This window comes from Ornithorhynchus anatinus, chromosome X5 (assembly GCF_004115215.2).
Source record: "Ornithorhynchus anatinus isolate Pmale09 chromosome X5, mOrnAna1.pri.v4, whole genome shotgun sequence".
Lineage (NCBI taxonomy): Eukaryota > Metazoa > Chordata > Mammalia > Monotremata > Ornithorhynchidae > Ornithorhynchus > Ornithorhynchus anatinus.
In genome coordinates this window covers 37,202,402-37,220,645 of record NC_041753.1, presented here as the reverse complement: position 1 = coordinate 37,220,645, position 18,244 = coordinate 37,202,402, and the positions used below count along the sequence as shown (strand labels likewise).

Sequence of the window (18,244 nt, the reverse complement as noted above, 5' to 3'; positions counted from 1 at the left end):
GACACAACTGGCAAGTGGCAGAATGAGGATTAGAACCCAAACAATTGGCAAGTGGCAGAACCAGTATTAGAACCCCAGTCCTCTGACCTCCAGGCCTGTGCTCTTTCCACATGTTGTACCTTGAGAGGTACTGTTCATATAGCAAAGAAAATGGAAGTTTATGTTTGGTTCTGTCTTAGCCTTCCTCATTATTACACATTCTATCTCTGATAAGGTCTAGTTAAGGAATACTTTCCTCAAGCTCACAGACATGGCCATTTGTGTGCTTCTAAGCTAATGGCTGTAGACCATTGAAGTACTGGCTTCTGTTTGGCTTCGTCAACCCTTTCCCGGAAAAAGACAGTGCGCCTTTCTATTCCGCAGCCTTTTGAACGATATATTGGGCTATAATAAAAGGTGCAGGGATTTTCAGGTATTCAGGTAACACGTTCACATGGCTGTTTGTTTGTAAAACACAGTACTTACATAATTTATGGCAAGGAGTGATGAGGTAACCCTGTGATTGTGCCTGGCCCGGAACTGGCACCAGGCTGAGAACTTTTGCGCTGCTGAGTTCTAATGAAAGGAACTACCCACATTGCAGGTCAAGAGGGAAGCTTGTGAAGGTAGCAAGACCATTACAATGATATTCTGAACGTGCCTTTCACCACTGAAGAGGAGGTCCTTTCAAGCGTAGCATATTAACCAAAATGTGAAGGTGTAGCCTCCACTTTTGAGGAAGCCACTGCTTAGGCAAAGCCATGAAAAGCAGTAAGATCTGATGGTATTCCCCCAGAAATCTTCATACAAAACTGGGTCCGATCCGATTATTTAGACTCTACCCCAGCACTTAGCACATTACTTTGGCACATAGTAAGCACTTAAATATCACAGGCAAAAAAGGAAACTTTTTAGACATCTGCACTAGCTCTTCCTCAAAAAAAATCTACAAATCACTGAAAAATGACATAGTGATAGTTATATTGAACGCTAACATGGTGTGATGCAGTGTACGAGGTGCTTGGGAAATGCAGACTAGTAAAGTGACACGATCCCTGCTCACAAGGAATTTAGGTGCAACAGCATAAATCACTATCTTTCAGAAGAGAAGCAGAGTGGATAGAGCATGGGCCTGAGAGTCTGAAGGACTTGGGTTCTAATTCTGACTCTGCTACTTGTCTGCTTTGTGACCTTGGGCAAGTTACTTCACTTGTCTGGGCCTCAGTTACCTAATCTGTAAATGGGGATTAAGACTATGAGCTCCCTGTGGGACAAGGGCCCTGTCCAACCTGATTTGTTTGTATCCACCCCAGTGCTTAGTACAGTACCTGGCACATAGTAAGCAATAAGTACCATTATTATTCAAGAGACTGTCATAAAAAGGAGTATCAGGCCATACAAATAGCTAACAGCTGCTCAGCAATGAACTTTCTTTCTGTGCTTGCAGTGTAGAATGAAGTGTCAGTTGCGCAAAGGTCTTTTTAGCCATATCTGTGCTCATAGGTAGGGTTCCAACATTAGTAGCATTATCTCTGAAAACATTCTTTCAAAGCCCATATAATAATAATAATGACGATGTGGAAGAAAAACTTCACTAACTCTGCATTTGAGTTTGAAAGGGTATGTCAGAGACAAGTTTATTATTACTAGCGCTTCATCCAGCATTAATAGGGAGAGGTGGTTGAGCAGCAGAGATTCCCCCTGCTAGTCAAGGCCAGCTTGGTTTCCAGTAAACCAGAGCTCTTTTTTTTTTTAATAACAGTACAGCATCTAATTTAATCAAAGTACAATGCAGGACAAATACATCAGAATGGGTGGCATCACCCCTTGGGTGGGGTTTTCTACCTTGTTCTCCAGGTGATTAGACCCACTGAACACTACTAAAGGAGTAGCTTCATCTTGTTTTCAGCTACTCCTACAGAAACAATGTGAAGTGTTGTGCACGGGATTGCCTTGGTAACCAGAGGCAGGCCTGCATCTGAAATGAGAAGAGGGAAGGGGACAAATGCAGAACCTTGACAATTATGCTTTCACAATGATGATGAGTGTGGTATTGGTTAAGCGCTTATTATGTGACAAGCCCTGGGGTAGATGCAATATACATCAAGCATAGTGCCTATCTCTCACAGGGCTCACAGTCTAAGGCAGAGGGAGAGTAGGTATTTTATCTTCATTTTTCAGATGAGAATATTGGAGCATGGAGAAGGTAAGAACTGACTTGCCTAAAGTCACACAGCAGGCAAATGGCGGAGCTGGATTAAAAGCAGGTCTCAACTCCCAGGCCTGTGCTTTTCCACTAGACCGTACTGTTTATGGGATAGGAGGTATTTCATTTTCTTCCAAATAGATTTTCCAATTTTAATCTTTGCCACTGCTCCAAGAAGATTGAATTACTTATTGTTAGAAAATATTCTTATAATCTCCTAAACCAAATGATATTTTGTTGTGTTCTATTATGCAGGGTCAGAGTATCATTCCAATGCTCACTGGAGAAGTTATTCCTGTAATGGAACTCCTTTCATCTATGAAATCGCATAGTGTTCCTGCAGAAATTGATGTAAGTTCTTATTTGTATTTCAAAAAGGAAGCCATTAGCATTATCATTTTTTCTGTAATTTTCTGAAGTGAATGTTTAGAAGGATAATTTGAAGTAATACTGTTAATTTCTGATCAACCCAGATAGCCTCATAGGTTATGAATCAATGGTGTTTACTGTGTTCACTGTGTGTAGAGCACTTGGGAAAGTACAGTAGAGGTGATATACACAATTCCTGCCCACAAGGTGTTCGCAGTCTAGAGGGGAAGACAGTCTACAGACTAGAGGGGTTATTCTAGTGCTTCTGAGCTTTCTGTGAAAAGGGTTAGTTTTTGTATTTGTGTGTGACTTTATTTGGTGTCACCTCTTTTGATGTACACTTGGAACATTTTCTTGGCTAAGCATTTTAAGATAATGTTTTTGTGAAAATTCATTCAATCATATTGAGCTCTCAGTGTGCAGAGCACTGTACTAAGCACCTGGGAGAGGACAATGTAAGAAACAGAATCCCTGCCCTCAACAAGCTTACAGTCACTATTTTTAGGGTCAGGTATATCCTTTTTATTTTGAATTGGTTCGAGAGGTGTAACTGTGGCTACAAAGTTCTAGCCATCTTTTCTAATTTAGGATGAGAAACTTTTCCTAAGCAGTAGTCCGACATGTTAAACTGACAGAATCAAATCATCCTACTCCTTTAAGAGGTAAACAGGAGAATGAGTCTCATTTAGTGATGGTTCAAAATTCTCAGCTGATTGGACTGCCTAGTTGAATAGCATTGTGTATAGAACAGGCAAAACTAGATTTGTTTCTTTTTTTAAACAGTATTTAAGTGCTTACTTTGTGCCAGGCACTGTACTAAGTGCTGGGATAGAGACAAGCTAATCAGGTTGGAAAAAGTTCATGTCTCATGTGGGGCTCACAGGCTTAATCCCCATTTACAGGTGAGGCCCAGAGAAGTGAAGTGACTGACCCAAAGTCACACAGCAGACAAAGCGGTGGAGCTGGGATTAGAACCCAGGTCCTTCTGACTCCCAATCTCTATCTCTAATCGGTAGGCCAGGCTGCTTCCTATGCCGCTTCTAGTTCTAGAGGAATTTAGAAGGCCAAGGACTCTTGAGTTTAGGGAGCTTGGCATACAAGATATTCCCTTGATAAATTAGCATCAGAAAAAATCAGAACTCTATCAATGTAGTAACCTAATAATAATAATTGTGGTATTTAAGGATTTACTATGTGTCAAGCACCATACTGAGATTAGCAGGTCCCACATGGAGCTTACAGTCTAAGCAGGAGGGACAACAGGTATCAATCACCATTTTGCAGATGAAGTAACTGTGTCATGAAGAGGTTGTGATTTTTCTCAAGGTCACATGACAGACAAGTGCAGAAGCCAGGATTAGAACCTAGGTTCTCTGACTCCCAGACAAAGCATTGAGGATGCCGGCACCCTGAGCTGGGGGGAAGCAATGAAATATTAAGTTTTTTTTGCTTAGGCCAGTTTAATCCTGCTTTGTTTTCATGCTATTAAGGCAAACTAATGCTTATGGCTATGCTGAGGGAAAGGGGAACAGACATTCATTGTCGTAGCAGTAACACACAGTTTCCCCAGATAGCTTGTAAGGAGAATGAATGATAGCAGAATGCCCAAGCAGCTGCTGTATAGGAAATGAACGTGGTGTGAATTCAAGCTGGGAAGGAAGAACAAATGATATAAAGAAATAGTGAAGAACAGTCAATCACTTAATGGTGGGCTGTGTTTATTGTGCACTTACTGTGTACAGAACACTATACTAAGTGCTTGGGAAAGTACAATAGGGTGAATAGACATAATGTGATATTGTAAGTGGACTTTGGGAGGCAACAGCAGCAAATATACTAGTCTGGCACATGATAATCAGAGGTGGAGTTATTCTCTCTGAACATCAGGAAACCCAGAGGCAGCTTAGCCAGTGAAAGACCATTTTTGTATGCACCCAATATGGAATGAATTGATAGTCATGCATAACTCCTTTTTAGCCACACCTACTCACATGGATAGTTATTACGTTCAATTATGAAGAGCAGCTCAACCCAGTGGTATCACAGCAACAGGAGTGTAGAAGGTGGGCCACATAGTATTTAGACAATGTCTGACTCAGTCATAAAGATGGGCACTTGCGAGTAAGCTGTGCTTCTTGAACTTCTTATTAAACCAAAGTAGCCAGCTTTTTCTCTGTGATTTTTGGAAAATGTTACTGCATTGCAAAGGGATGTTTGGAAAGTTATTTCTGTGATGCACAACAGTTTCTAAACTATCATATGTGTTTATCTTGAACCTATTAAGTTTAAGAAATCTTTCCTTAAAAAAAAAATCCTGCCATACTGTATTCTGGACCAACTAATTTAATTGTTTATCTTCTGTGTTCTAGATAAGGGATACGGTACTTAGTGATGACGACATTGGAGATAGTTGCCATGAAGGTTTCCTTCTCAAGTATGGATTTTACATTTTTAAAATTTTGAAGTTATTTTAATGCCATGTGAGACTTCGTAGTAGTAGTAGTATTTATTAAGCACTTACTGTGTGCAGAGCACTGTACTAAGCATTGGGAAAGAATACACGGGTGAGGATTAGTCATGGTCCCTGGTGCCCCCCCCCCCCCCGAGAGCTCACAGTCTAAGGTGGGGAAGGATTTGGTGGCATAGTGAGGAAAAATTAAATAATGTAAATACAAAACAGCATACAAGACAACATAAAAGTACAGAGTACTTCCATGTTTGTCACTTTTTTTTGGTGAAGGCAAGGTGTGAGAAGCATCATGGCATAGTGGATAGAGCATGGGCCTGGGAGTCAGGAGGTCATTAGTTTTAATTCCGGCTCTGCCACTTGCCTGCTGTGTGACCTTGGGCAAGTCATCTTACTTCTCTGTGCCTCAGTTCCCTCATCTGAAAAATGGGGATTGAGACTGTGAGCCCCACATGGGACAGGGATTGTGTCCAATCTGATTTGCTTGTATCTACCCCAGTGCTTAGTACAGCGCTTGGCACATAGTGAGTGCTTGATAAATACCATAATTATTAATTATTATTATTATTAAGGGATCCTGTGGGGGTAGGAGGGAAAGTAATCTATTCGTTCCCATGGATCTTCATAGGGCCCTTGACTCTACCCAGCCACAGTCTGACTTTTTACTCAGTGTCTTTGTGAACTAATTATTGGTAGGCAAAATGTCTTCTATTCTTAAGAGTGTAAACCAAGATACTGAGAAGTTAAGTGGCTTCACTGAATTGACAAGCAGTGGCAGAGCCAGTACATAAGGTCTTCTGATTCAAGTCAAATGTTCTTTTCATTCGATTTCTTGGTTTCCTCTGCTCTTCCACAGCTTTATGTCTGTTAAATTGTCCTTAAGGATGAAGTTTAATAGCCTAATTTAAGTGGTCTGCTATGCAAAGTTTTGAAAGGTCATTAGGCCCACAAAGTTCATTTGGCCAACCACACCTTTACCTGTCAGTTTCTCGATCAAGCCCAGATTCATTTAAACAAAACTGGAATGGAAAAGAGAAGTGGAATATATTTGAAGTCCAATGTCTGATTTTCTTTGCCCTTTCTCCCTTCCCCCACCCCCATTATTTCTTTTAGATTCTGAGCATGTGTTTTTCATGACAGAATTAAACATAGCATATTTGCCAAAGAATTATTGATATGGAATTCTGTTTTCCATGGCCATTAAGATTCAGTGGTATATTTTTAAGAAAAGCTTTTTTGCAGTGGCTTCATGAGTATTTATTGAGCACCTACTATAGGTACTTTGGAAAGTACAGTAGAAGTTAAAGGCACACTTCTGCCCTAAAATTTATAATCTGATGGGAAGACATCAAAAACACACAATAGGTAAAAGCATACGAGCATGGATAAAAATGGTAAAACAATGTTGTGTAAATAGACAGAAATATGCACGAGAGTTATGGATGGCTGATGGGTTAACCTGACTAGGACATGACCAGTTGGGAAATGCCTCATGGAGGAGGCTGCTTTTTGGGAGTGTTTGGAAAGCAGAGAGAAAATGTGGTTTGGATTTAAGAAGAGGGAGTTCTATGCAAGGGAAAGACATGAGACAGGTGGAGAGCCTTAAATCCAATAATTAAGAGTTTTGTTTAATGTAGAGATTTTAATGGTGAGCCATTGGGGAGTTGGAGGAGGGAAGTGATGTGTTCTGAACAGGGTTTTACTGAGAGTCAGTCATTCATTTATATGAATGCATATTATACAATTCATTCAATTGTATTAAGTGTTTACTGTGTGCAGAGCACTGTACTAAGTACTTGGGAAAGTTCAATATAACATTTGAGTGACAATCTCTGCCTACAACGACCTCACAGTATAGCGGGAGGGAGATAGACATCAGTACACATTAACAGACATCAATTCAAATAATTGAAATTACAACTATATATATAAGTACTGTGGGGCTTGGAGAGGGGATAACAGCAAAGGGAGCAAGTCAAGGTGATGCATAGGGAGTGGGAGATGAGAAAAAGTGGGAATTAGTCTGGGAAGGCCTCTTGGAGGAGGTGTGCCTTCAGTAAGACTTTGAAGACAGGGAGAATATTTATCTGGTGGATTTGAGGAGGGAGGGTGTTCCAGACCAGAGATAGGATGTGGGCCAGGGGTTGGCAGCAAGACAGGTGATATCAAGGCACAGTGAGAAGGTTAGCACCAGAGAAGCGAAGTATGCGGGCTGGGTTGTAGAAGGAGAGAAGCGAGATGAGCTAGGAGGGGGCAAGGTGATAGAGTGCTTAAAAGCTAATGGTGAGGAGTTTTTGTTTGATACGGAGGTGGATAGGCAACCACTGGAGATTTTTGAGAAAGAGGTTGATATCTCCTGAACATTTCTGTAGAAAAATGATCTGGGCAGCAATAAAGTATGGACTGGAGTGGGAGAGGCAGGAGTTTGGGAGGCCAGCAAGGAGGCTGATGCAGTAATCTAGGTGGGATAGAATGAGTGATTGTAATAACGTGGTAGCAGTTAAGATGATCTGAGTAGCTGTATGTAGGTTAGGGTGAAGAGGCGAGAGCCTTAAGGCAAGAAGACTATTGTATTACTTCAATTAGAAGATGACATATCTTGAACCAAATTGCTGGCCATTAGGGAAGGGGTGGATGCAGAAACTATTTCAGAAAAACCTACAGGCTATAGAGGCAGAATATGAGCGGTGAAAGATAGAGGAGTCAGAGATGACACTAAGATTGTAAACTTGTGGGGTAAGGTGTTTTCAACAGTGATGGAAAGTATTCATACCTGCTCCACAGCTGCAAAAAAAATAAAAACTACATTCCCAGTCCTACCCATAGCTTTGTTGTGGATACCCATGGATTGACTGGGTAAACTGTAATAATAATAATAATAATGTTATTTGTTAAGCGCTTACTATGTGCCGAGCACTGTTCTAAGCGCTGGGGTAGACACGGGAATCAGGATGTCCCACGTGGGGCTCACAGTCTTAATCCCCATTTTACAGATGAGGTAACTGAGGCACCGAGAAGTTAAGTGACTTGCCCACGGTCACACAGCTGAAAAGTGGAACTGAAGGAAAGTAGGGAGGAAAAGATGGTTTAAGAAGGAAAGATTAATTCAGATTTTGATCCCTGCGAGCAGGGATAGTAATAATAATAATAATAATAATGATGGTATTTAAGCACTGGGGTAGATATAAACAAATTGGGTTGGACTCTGTTCCTGTCCCATGTGGGGCTCACAGTCTTGATCCCATTTTACAGATGAGGTAACAGGTACAGAGGAGTGAAGTGACTTGCCCAAGGTCACACAGCAGACAAGTAGCAGAGCTGGGACTAGAACCCTGAAGGCAGGAGGAGCTCTGAAACTGAAGTAGTTGAGAGTTCAGAGCTAGTGCCTTAAAGTGGTAGTAGTAATCAGTCAGTGGTATTTATTGACCACTTACTGTGTGGAGAGCACTGAACTAAGCACTTGGGGAAGTACAGTACAACGGAGTTGGTAAACCTTTTCTCTGCCCACCAGCAGCTTACAGTCTAGAAGGGGAGGCAGACAAAGTAAATTACAGATAAGTGCATCTGTGCTGAGGGGCTGAGTCATTTTTCTAAAATGTCATTCTCCACATGCCCCACTCCTCAAAAACTTCCAATGGCTGCCCATTCCTCAAGCTTTATTGAAGGCACATCTCCCCGAAAAGGTCTTTCCTGATTAAGCCCTCCTTTCCCCTTCTCCCACTTCCTTCTGCATCACCTTGACTTTCTCCCTTTATTCATACCCCCTCCCAGCCCCACAGCACTTATGGACAGTCTCTAAATTATTTATATTAATGTCTGTCTCCCCCTCTGGACTGGAAGCTCATTGTAGGCAGGGAAAGTGTCTGTTTATTGTTATAGCATATTCTCCCAAGCAGTTAGTACAATGCTTTGCACACAGTAAGCACTTGATAAACATGATTGAATGAATGAATGAACAAGAAGAAGAATGGTGGTGATGTCAACAGGGATGGGAAAATTGAGGGAAGGAAAAAGTTTGGGAGGGAAGAGGAGAAGTTCAGCTTTGAACATGTTGAATTTGAGGTAATGGTGGGACATCCAGGTAGAGATGTCCTGAAGGTAGGAGGAAATGTGAGATTGCAGGGAGGTGGAGAGGTCTGTGTAAAAAGTAGAAAACTAGTGGAACGTCTTGAAAGCAATAGGTCTTCTAACTGTCTTGAATCCTCCCAATCCCCCAGTACAGTGTGCTGCACACAGTAGGTGCTCGATAATTGATTAATATTTTATAATCTTCTTTATTTTACAGTGCCATCAGTTCACACCTGCAGACATGTGGCTGTTCTGTAATTGTAGGTAGCAGTGCAGAAAAAGTGAATAAGGTAATTCATTTTTTTCAACTTAATACATTGGATTTAAATTATTAGAATTTCTGGTATTTTCATGTACAGTGGAGTTTGTCATTACCATCGAGAAATAGCATTTGGCGGCAGTGTAATCTGATTGAAATCCCATTAGACATGACAGAAAACAGGCTTTATATGGCACAAACTAGTTTTTATGTAGGAGAAGCAGTACATCAACTGAATTCCAGCAATCAATTTTAGTTTACTCGGTATATAAATCAGTTTATATGGAACTGGGATATTTGCAGTTGGCTAAAACCTGCTTTTCCTAGTCCCACATTTCCTCTTTTAGCACTGTCTTCCTCTCTCATTCCCTCCTGTCTCCTCACTTTCCTCCATCCGTGACAGATTTGAGCAGCTGCTGTGCCAATAAAAGAAGACTAGAGCAAGTTTGGCACTGTGCTGCTCCAGTTTCTTTCCATTCTTATGAGGTGGTAGCCCTGTGTGCCTAATGAGATCCTTCCTCTATCCCAGTTAATCATAGTAGTCAGTGCCTATGTGGAGCTCAGTTCATCTCTACCACCCTTCCTTGGTTCCTCAGCCTCATGGATTAGGAAAGAGCCAGGATTATAAAAGGGAACTCTGGCCTATGTTTGGCCCATCCTGCCAGTGGAGGCCATTACTGGCTAGCCAGATTCACCAAATGAAAATTACAACATAGAATTTGCCCAATTAATATTAAACTGGGAATTTAAAAAAAGAGTTGAACCGTAAATGAATAACGCAGATAAACATTTCTCCTCTTTGGGGTATTTACCTCATTACCCCTCTATTCATTAGATTTTTAGAATAAGCTCAGATTCTAGGCTATGACAACTACGAACAATTCTAAATTGTTCCAAGGCCAATTTGTGAAATACTTTTCTCCCTATTTCTCCCTTTCTGCTATCTTCCATTTGGACCCTCATTAGCACTTCTTGCCGTGAGAATACATTAAGTAGGAGAGAAAGTAAAAGTCAAATTTTCCCACTTTTACTAATTTCAGGAAATAGAGGTGGACACTTGGCTAAAATGGGATTTTTTGGATTGTCTTATTGATTTATCTATGATAAATAACTCCAGCCCTTGGTAGCACACATAATTGATAGCTGTAGAAGATTTCTACTTCTATCAACTCTGAGTCTCTCTTGAACTGTAATCAGTGTAATGAGCAAGTGTCCCAAGGGGAATGCAATTCCTTAACTCTGTAGGCTCAAACAATGCAGTTCAAGTTGCCGAAATTGAAGGTTAGACAATTTAAAGTGATAATTGCTGGTATTATTAAAACATGGGTCTTAGAAACAGAAGAAGGGTATTGATTACAAATTTAAAATTGGCTGTAAAGGGATTCTTTCAGTTGAATTGCTCTTAAAAATTTGACTCCTGAGAGAGCATGAGCAATTTGCAATACTTTTGGAGGGTGTGTTTTGCTAGTCCTCATATAATTGGACAGAATTCTTTAGTCCTTTCTACATCAGATATAGCCACATACTTTAGAGCTAGGCCCATATCTTTCCATTCAGTTTAACCTAGTGAAAATACATTAATCTCCCGAGCCTGTCCTTTTATTTTGGTTATATAGTATGTCGAAATAAGTGATTGCAAAGAACACCTATGTGACTGCCACTTCCACTACTATTTAATTACGTTAATTGGTAATGGACTTTGCTTGTTCTTTACTGACCCATAATACCAATTTGAATCCAGAGATAGGGCAGTACAGTATTGACCAAGGCAATACAGTAAATATATTCTCATTTAAATTTGTGCTATTATGGTTTTTGAAGTTGTTCAATATTCTTGGAAAAGTGGGGAAAGGGGAAGAGAGAGAGAAATACAAACATATCAGTATCCTTATACACTTAAATATCTCAGCCCTGCTATGAAGCATTTTGTATTTGAAAGTAAAATAAGCACAGTTTTTCCTGGCTTTGCTATAATAATTTGCTATAAAATAATGAAATTTTCTCTTTGGAATGGTAGATCAAAATGAAATATCTAGCAAATATAGTTAGGATTTGGTACTCTGGAAAACCAATGTAATTTTTTACTCTTCTATAAAATAGTATATTTATTTCACAGATTGTGAAGACACTGTGCCTTTTTCTGACTCCTTCAGAACGGAAATGCTCCAGGCTTTGTAAAACCGAATCTTCCTTTAAGTATGAGTCAGGGCTCTTTGTACAAGGTCTGCTCAAGGTAAAATATTTATTTGCCCTTTCCTCAAATGAAACCAATTTTAAAATACCTTGTAATCCATTTACCAATACTTTGTGTCCAAAATTTAACTACATTGTTTCATGCTTGAAAATTCTGAAAATATTTAATAATAATTATGGTATTTTATAAGTGCCTACTATATGCCAGGCCCTGCTCTTAGTGCTGGGGTAGATGCAATTGGTTCTCATAATTCAGGGGTTGCATTTGTTGAAAAATCCCACATGAAGGAAATCTCTTACTGTAGTATTTACTTGTTCTACCATCACCCATGTGCTCGCAAACTGTTTCTTTTGACCCTGCAACAAACATCACAAAGTCAGCCCCCTCTTTATGGTAAAATTGCTGTTATTATGCCCTGTTGATTTGTTGGGTCCACTCTTTCCAGATAGTGAGGGCTCTACTTGGCTACAAAGCCAACACATTTGGGTGCATACCTGCTTCAGATGGCCTCCGGGAGCCTTACGTTTTTGGGGGCAAGATTATCAGTGTAGGGATTAGGGCACCAGCGAAGTTTAAAGTGAGCCCAGTCAAGTCAGGGGTAGCCAGGATTATTTTTCTGAGGGCTCTGCCAAGCATGCATGGTTATTTCGTGAGTCTGTGAGTGCCTAACCTTTTTTTTTTTTTTTAAATGGTATTTGTTAAGTGCTTACTTTGTACTAAGCCCTGGGGTAGATAGAAGCTAACCAGTTTGGACATGGTCCATGTCCCAGGTGGAGCTCATAGTCTTCACCCCCATTTTACAACTGAAGTAACTCTGAAGTCCAGAGAAGTGAAGTGACTTGCCCAAGGTCACACAGTTAAAGTGGCAGAGTAGGAATTAATAATGTTGGTATTTGTTAAGCGCTTACTATGTGCAAAGCACTGTTCTAAGCACTGGGGGGGATACAAGGTGATCAGGTTGTCCCACGTGGGGCTCACAGTCTTCATCCCCATTTTACAGATGAGGTAACTGAGGCCCAGAGAAGTTAAGTGACTTGCCCAAAGTCACACAGCTGACAAGCGGTGGAGCCAGGATTAGAGCCCATGACCTCTGACTCCCAAGCCCCTGCTCGGAACCCAGGTCCTTGAGACTCGCAGGCCCATGCTATATCCATTAGGCCATGAGGCTTCTACTTGATTACCTTACAGTCTCTGTGAAGCACTGGTAAGGTGAGAAGCAGTGTGGTATAGTGGAAAGAGCATGGGCCTGGGAGTCAGAGGACCTGGGCAATTGAACATTTTCATTACAATAAAAGTCTGAAGCAGTATGAACTATGCAGTATTAAATTGCTGTAATTTAAACTATTTTTTTAGACCAGTATGAACTATGCAGTATTAAATTGCTGTAATTTTAAACTATTTTTTTAGACCACTGCTTCCAAAATTGTATAGTGTACAAGATTTTTTTTTTCTCTTTTAATCTTTTTCCTTTCCTGTTATTGTGACTGCATGAAACCAGCAGGACATAAATAAAATTTCAAAGCTGTAACAGTCATTGTTTGTATCCATGATTGTAATTCCATAGTCAATTAGAGATTCAAAAGAAGTAAACAAACTGCATTGTTGTTGTTGCTTTGATTTTTGTTTTTATTAGAAAATACAAAGTAATAGCTAGTTTGAACAGCTTTCTAGGCTACACTTCTTTTATAATAGGTTTGGTATGTAAACAGAGCAGAAGTAAAGAGAATAAAAGATAGGATTTTTAAAATGCAGTAAGAAACTATTCACCCTGCATAATGACTGTATGTACATAGGCAAATTGTGCAGGTAACTCAGGCTAAACAAGAATTTTAACATAACATAAGAATATTGAAGTCAAAGTATGTTTTTTAGGACATGATAGCTGGATTATCTCAGAGATGCCTAGTGTCTATAATTCATGAGAAGCAGTGTGGCCCAGTAGAAAGAGCATGGGCCTGGGAATCAGGGGACTGAATTGTCATCTCAGCTCTGACACTTGTCTGACTTTGGGCAAGTCACTTAACTTCTCTGTGCCTCAGTTACCTCATCTCTAAAATGGGGATTAAATCCTCATCCCTTCACTTAAACTGTGAGCCCCATGTGGGACAGGGATTGTGTCCAGCCTGATTATCTTGTATCTACCCCAGCACTTTGAAAGCACTTAGAGAAGCAGCATGGCTCAGTGGAAAGAACCCAGGCTTGGGAGTCAGAGGTCATTCATTCATTCATTCAATAGTATTTATTGAGCGCTTACTATGTGCAGAGCACTGTACTAAGCGCTTGGGATGAACAAGTCGGCTCATGTGAACAAGGTCATGGGTTCTGATCCTGGCTCCGCCACTTGTCAGCTTTGTGACTTTGGGCCCGTCACTTCAGTTCTCTGGGCCTCAATGACCTCATCTGTAAAATGGGGATTGAGACTGTGAGCCCCACATGGGACAGGCACCCAATCTGCTTGTATCTACCCCAGTGCTTAGTACGGTGCCTGGCACATAGTTAAGTGCTTAACAAATACCATTATTATTATTAATAATGGTGCTTGACACATAGTAAGTGCTTAACAAATACTGTTTAAAAAAAAGTGATGGTAATAGATTAGGCCATTGTGAGGAATATTGGAAGTTGATTTTGTGTTAATTCTTTAAGAAATGTAAACTTAAAATTACATTGCACAACTATGGATGCAACATAGGAGAATCAGGGCTTCCAACGTTTGTTTGAATGAATGAATTTGAAAATTTTAAGCCACACCTGTTGGGGTGGTGCTTTATCAGTAGCACCAGCGTTTATTTAGTGTCTTCTGTATGCTGAGCACTGTAATAAGAGGAGTTGTTTACGATGTCTTTTAGAATGATCTCATGCTTTTTTTTTTAAAGGTTCTTAAGCACTTTTTATGTGCCAGGCACTGTTCTAAGCACTGGGGTAGATAGAAGCTAATCAGGTTGGACATAGTTGCTGTCTCACATGGGGCTCACAGTCTTTAATCCCCAGTTTCCAGATGTGGTAATTTAGGCACAGAGAAATTAAGTGGCTTGCCCAAGGTCTCAGAACAGGAACAGAACCCTGGTCCTTCTGACTCCTAGGGCCGTGCTCTATCCACTAGACCATGCTGCTTCTGGTTATGGGAAAAGTTTCAATTTCTAGGGGCAAGACCAAAAAGTGGTTTAATCTCCTGTGTGTTCTGGATTTTCCACATATGAGAAACATAGGATGACAAAATTCTCAAGATGTTATTCCAATAGGTAAATAGTAAAATCTTTGTTTTCATTTTCTTCTTTTTTTGTGGAAAAACTCATCTTCTTTTCAGATACATGTTCATAGCCATATATTCTGCTGCTTCCTTTTTGAAATTTGGGATGATGTCTAAATTTCTCTTTTATTCCAATTATCCTTTATTCTCATTTCTGATAATGAATCTACAAACCCCATCATTTGCTGTGTGAAGACTTGGGACAGCATTCTATTAGGTTCATTTATAAACAAATTTTAGAACAAACAAAACTTTATTCCTAAATATTTTACTTAATCTTAAAATATGACCAAACACCTATTAAACATTTTTTTAAATTACAGATTATGGAGAGAGATTTTTATTTTTGTCTCTGACAGGATTCAACTGGAAGCTTTGTGTTGCCATTCCGTCAAGTAATGTATGCTCCATATCCCACTACACACATAGATGTGGATGTCAATACAGTGAAGCAGATGCCTCCATGCCACGAACATATCTATAACCAGCGTCGATACATGAGGTCCGAACTGACAGCGTTTTGGAGAGCCACTTCAGATGAAGAGATGGCTCAAGATGCTATTATCTACACAGATGAAAACTTCACTCCTGATTTGTATGTAATGTTTTCCAAATTGTGTTCATCAAGGGAAACTGCATGTCATTAATAGAACTGACCATTAGACTACCACCAGTAACCATGCTGTATATGTGCTAAAATATCTGTATCCAGATCCAGCTTTTATCATCATCATCATGGTATTAAGCACTGTCCTATACTGTACTAAGCCCTGGGGTAGATGCAAGAAAATCTGGTCCCACATGGGCTCACAGTCTAAATAGAAGGAACAGGTATTTAATCCTTATTGTAGATGAGGAAACTGGGGCATGGAGAAGTGAGGTCTCTTACCTTGGGTCACACAGGAGGCAAGTACCAGACCTGAGGTAAAAACTCAGGTTCTGTGACTCCCAAGTCCATGCTCTTTCTACAAAGCCACTCTGCTTCTCCATTCATATTTTTTTTTCTCCATTCATAGTAAGTCAGCTGCATCAAAGGAATGTGATCTCTAGTATTAGCAGCCAAACAGTTGAAATAACTTTTCATGTTAAGAGAACTATATTTTTATTTTATTTTTAACCTTCAAGAGAGCTTTGTATCTTCATGTGTGTTAATCTTGATTAGGTCAGTTAGCCCCTAAAGTGAGAGTTGTGTACCAATACATAACCTCAGTTAAAAGCCAGTAATTGTAGAAGTGAAAGCATTCATTGATCACCCACTTAGTGCAGTGCAGTTTTTAGGGGCCTGGGAAGTAGGGAACAATAAAATGACTTGTTCCCTGCCTATAAGGAGCTTGTGCTCTAATGGGGGACCCAAACAAAAATATTTACAACTAGAGTGGTTAACAATAAGTTTTTTTTTTAAATAGCAGACATAGAAGCACAAGTGCTAAGGAGGCATATATTAGTTCATCAGTGCTCGAATTGACCAAAGGGGTGGTATGGCTCAGGATAGTACAGGATTATTGGGAATAGCTTGTTGGAGTGGGGTATAAGAAGGGACTTGAATGTGGGGGAGAGCTGTGTGATGTGAGAAGGGAGGTACTGTGAAGCTGAGGAAATAGTCTGAGCAAGGGGTTGGAGGCAGGAGAGTTGAGAGGGAAGTACAGCTGGAAGACTGGCTTGGAAGGAGTGAAGAAAAGAAATGGACAAGTTAGGGAGAGTAGGTTTAAAGGGAGTTCAGTTTCTGACATGCTGTATTTGTGGTGCCAACAGGGCAAGCAAGTGGAGGTGTCCTGAAGGAAAGGGGTGATGTGGGACTGCAGGTCAGGTGAACCTCAGGGCTAGAGAGAGAGATTTGGGAATCCTCCACTTACAGGTGGTAGCTGAAGCTATGTAAGCTGATGAATTGCCTGAGAGAGTGGGTGTAAAATGAGTAAAGGACCTAGAATAGAGCCTTGGGGGATGGCTACAAGAAAAGGATGACACAGAAGAGGCCAATGAACAAGAACCAGATAAACCAACAAAAGAATGAACCTGAGGGGGTGTTTTTTTTTGTTTGGTTTTTTTGACTTGAGATATTGGTTACTGCAAAACTGACCAAAACTCACTAGATGGAAGTTGAACTCTATGGAATTTTTTGTGAGTGTTTGAAATAAGTTCATCCCACAGGAAAGCCATGACAAGAACTGTTAGAGAAGGCTATAACATGGGGAAATTAGATATTAATCAGGGGTGGCTAACTGAAGATGTGTTTTCAAAAAGGCCTTGAAGATGAGAGAGCTGTGGTCTATCAGATGGGATGGGGGAGAGCATGAGCAAGAGAAGTGGTGGGAGAGACAAGAATGAGGCACAGTGAGTGGGTTAGCTTGAGAAGAGTGCAGAGTACAAGATAGGGTGTAGTGGGAGAAGAGTTGAAAAGTAGGGGGTTTAATTAGGATGAGCTAATCGAGTGCCTTAAAGTCAATGGTTAGGAGTTCCTGCTTGATGATGCGGAATGGAATGGACAATTATTGAAAGTTTTTTGAGGAGTGGGGAGTCACATAGAATAATGTTTGAGAAAAGTGATTCATCCAACAAAGGAGAAGGGAGAGACTGGAGACAGGGTAGTCAACAAGGATGCTGCTGATGCAGGGGTCTAGTTAGGATATGACAAGCACCTGGTCCACTGTGGTGGTCATATGGATGAAGATGGGGATGGTTCTGATGATGATTGTGGTATTGGTTAAGAGTTTACTATATGCCAAGAATTGTACTATGTGGTAATCAGATCATGTACAGTCCTTGTTCCATGTGGGGCTCACAATCTAAGTGGAATTAATCAAATCTAAGAGAACAGGTATTAAATCTCCATTTTACAACTTAGGAAACCGAGGTACCAAAAAGTTGTTAGTTGCCCAAGATCACACAGCAGGCAAATGTCAGAAGTGGGATTAGAATCCTTGTCCTAACTTCACTCCTGTGCTTTTTTTCCTCTAGGCCATGTTGCTTCTGGAAATTTCTGGAAGATTTTGGAAATTTTGTGGAGGAAGAACTGACAGGATTTAGCGACAGACTGAATACAACAATTGAAAGAGGGAGGGGAGTCTAGGGTAACACCAAGGCTATGAACTTCAGAGATAGAGAAGATCCCTTAAACTAGGATGGAAAAGTTTGGAGGAGAAAAATTGTGAGTGAAGATGAGGAGTTGTTTTTAACATGTTGAGCTTGAGGTGCTGGTGGGACATTTATGTAGAGATGTCCTGGAGGCAAGAGGAAATTTGAGATTGCAGAGAGAGGGGTCAGGACTGGTAAGGTAATTTTGGACGTCATCTGCAGAAGTAGATAGAGCACAGGTCTGGGAGTCAGAAGGTCATGGGTTCTAATCCCGACTCCACTTGTCTGCTGTGTGACCTTGGGCAAGTCACTTAACTTCTCTGTGCCTCAGTTATCTCATCTGTAAAATGGGGATGGAGACTGTGAGCCCCACATGGGAG

The 18,244-nt window shown here is 40.5% G+C and overlaps 1 protein-coding gene across 5 annotated transcripts in view; it reads left to right on the top strand.

The window, feature by feature from the left end:
- The window catches only part of C9orf72 (C9orf72-SMCR8 complex subunit), a 49,734-nt gene that overhangs the window by 22,602 nt on the left and 8,888 nt on the right, over positions 1-18,244 (top strand). For 4 of the 5 annotated variants that reach the window (XR_005659666.1, XM_001505231.3, XM_029055683.2 and 1 more), the window contains exons 4-8: positions 2,441-2,536; positions 4,924-4,988; positions 9,307-9,379; positions 11,465-11,581; positions 15,152-15,387. Coding sequence is in view for 4 of the 5 variants with exons in the window: in XM_001505231.3 (XP_001505281.1) it covers positions 2,441-2,536; positions 4,924-4,988; positions 9,307-9,379; positions 11,465-11,581; positions 15,152-15,387 (587 nt within the window). In the remaining variant the exon portion in view is untranslated. Of the gene's footprint in view, positions 1-2,440; positions 2,537-4,923; positions 4,989-9,306; positions 9,380-11,464; positions 11,582-15,151; positions 15,388-17,747; positions 18,156-18,244 lie in introns of those variants that run through there. The other variant, XM_029055684.2, reaches the window with a different exon arrangement.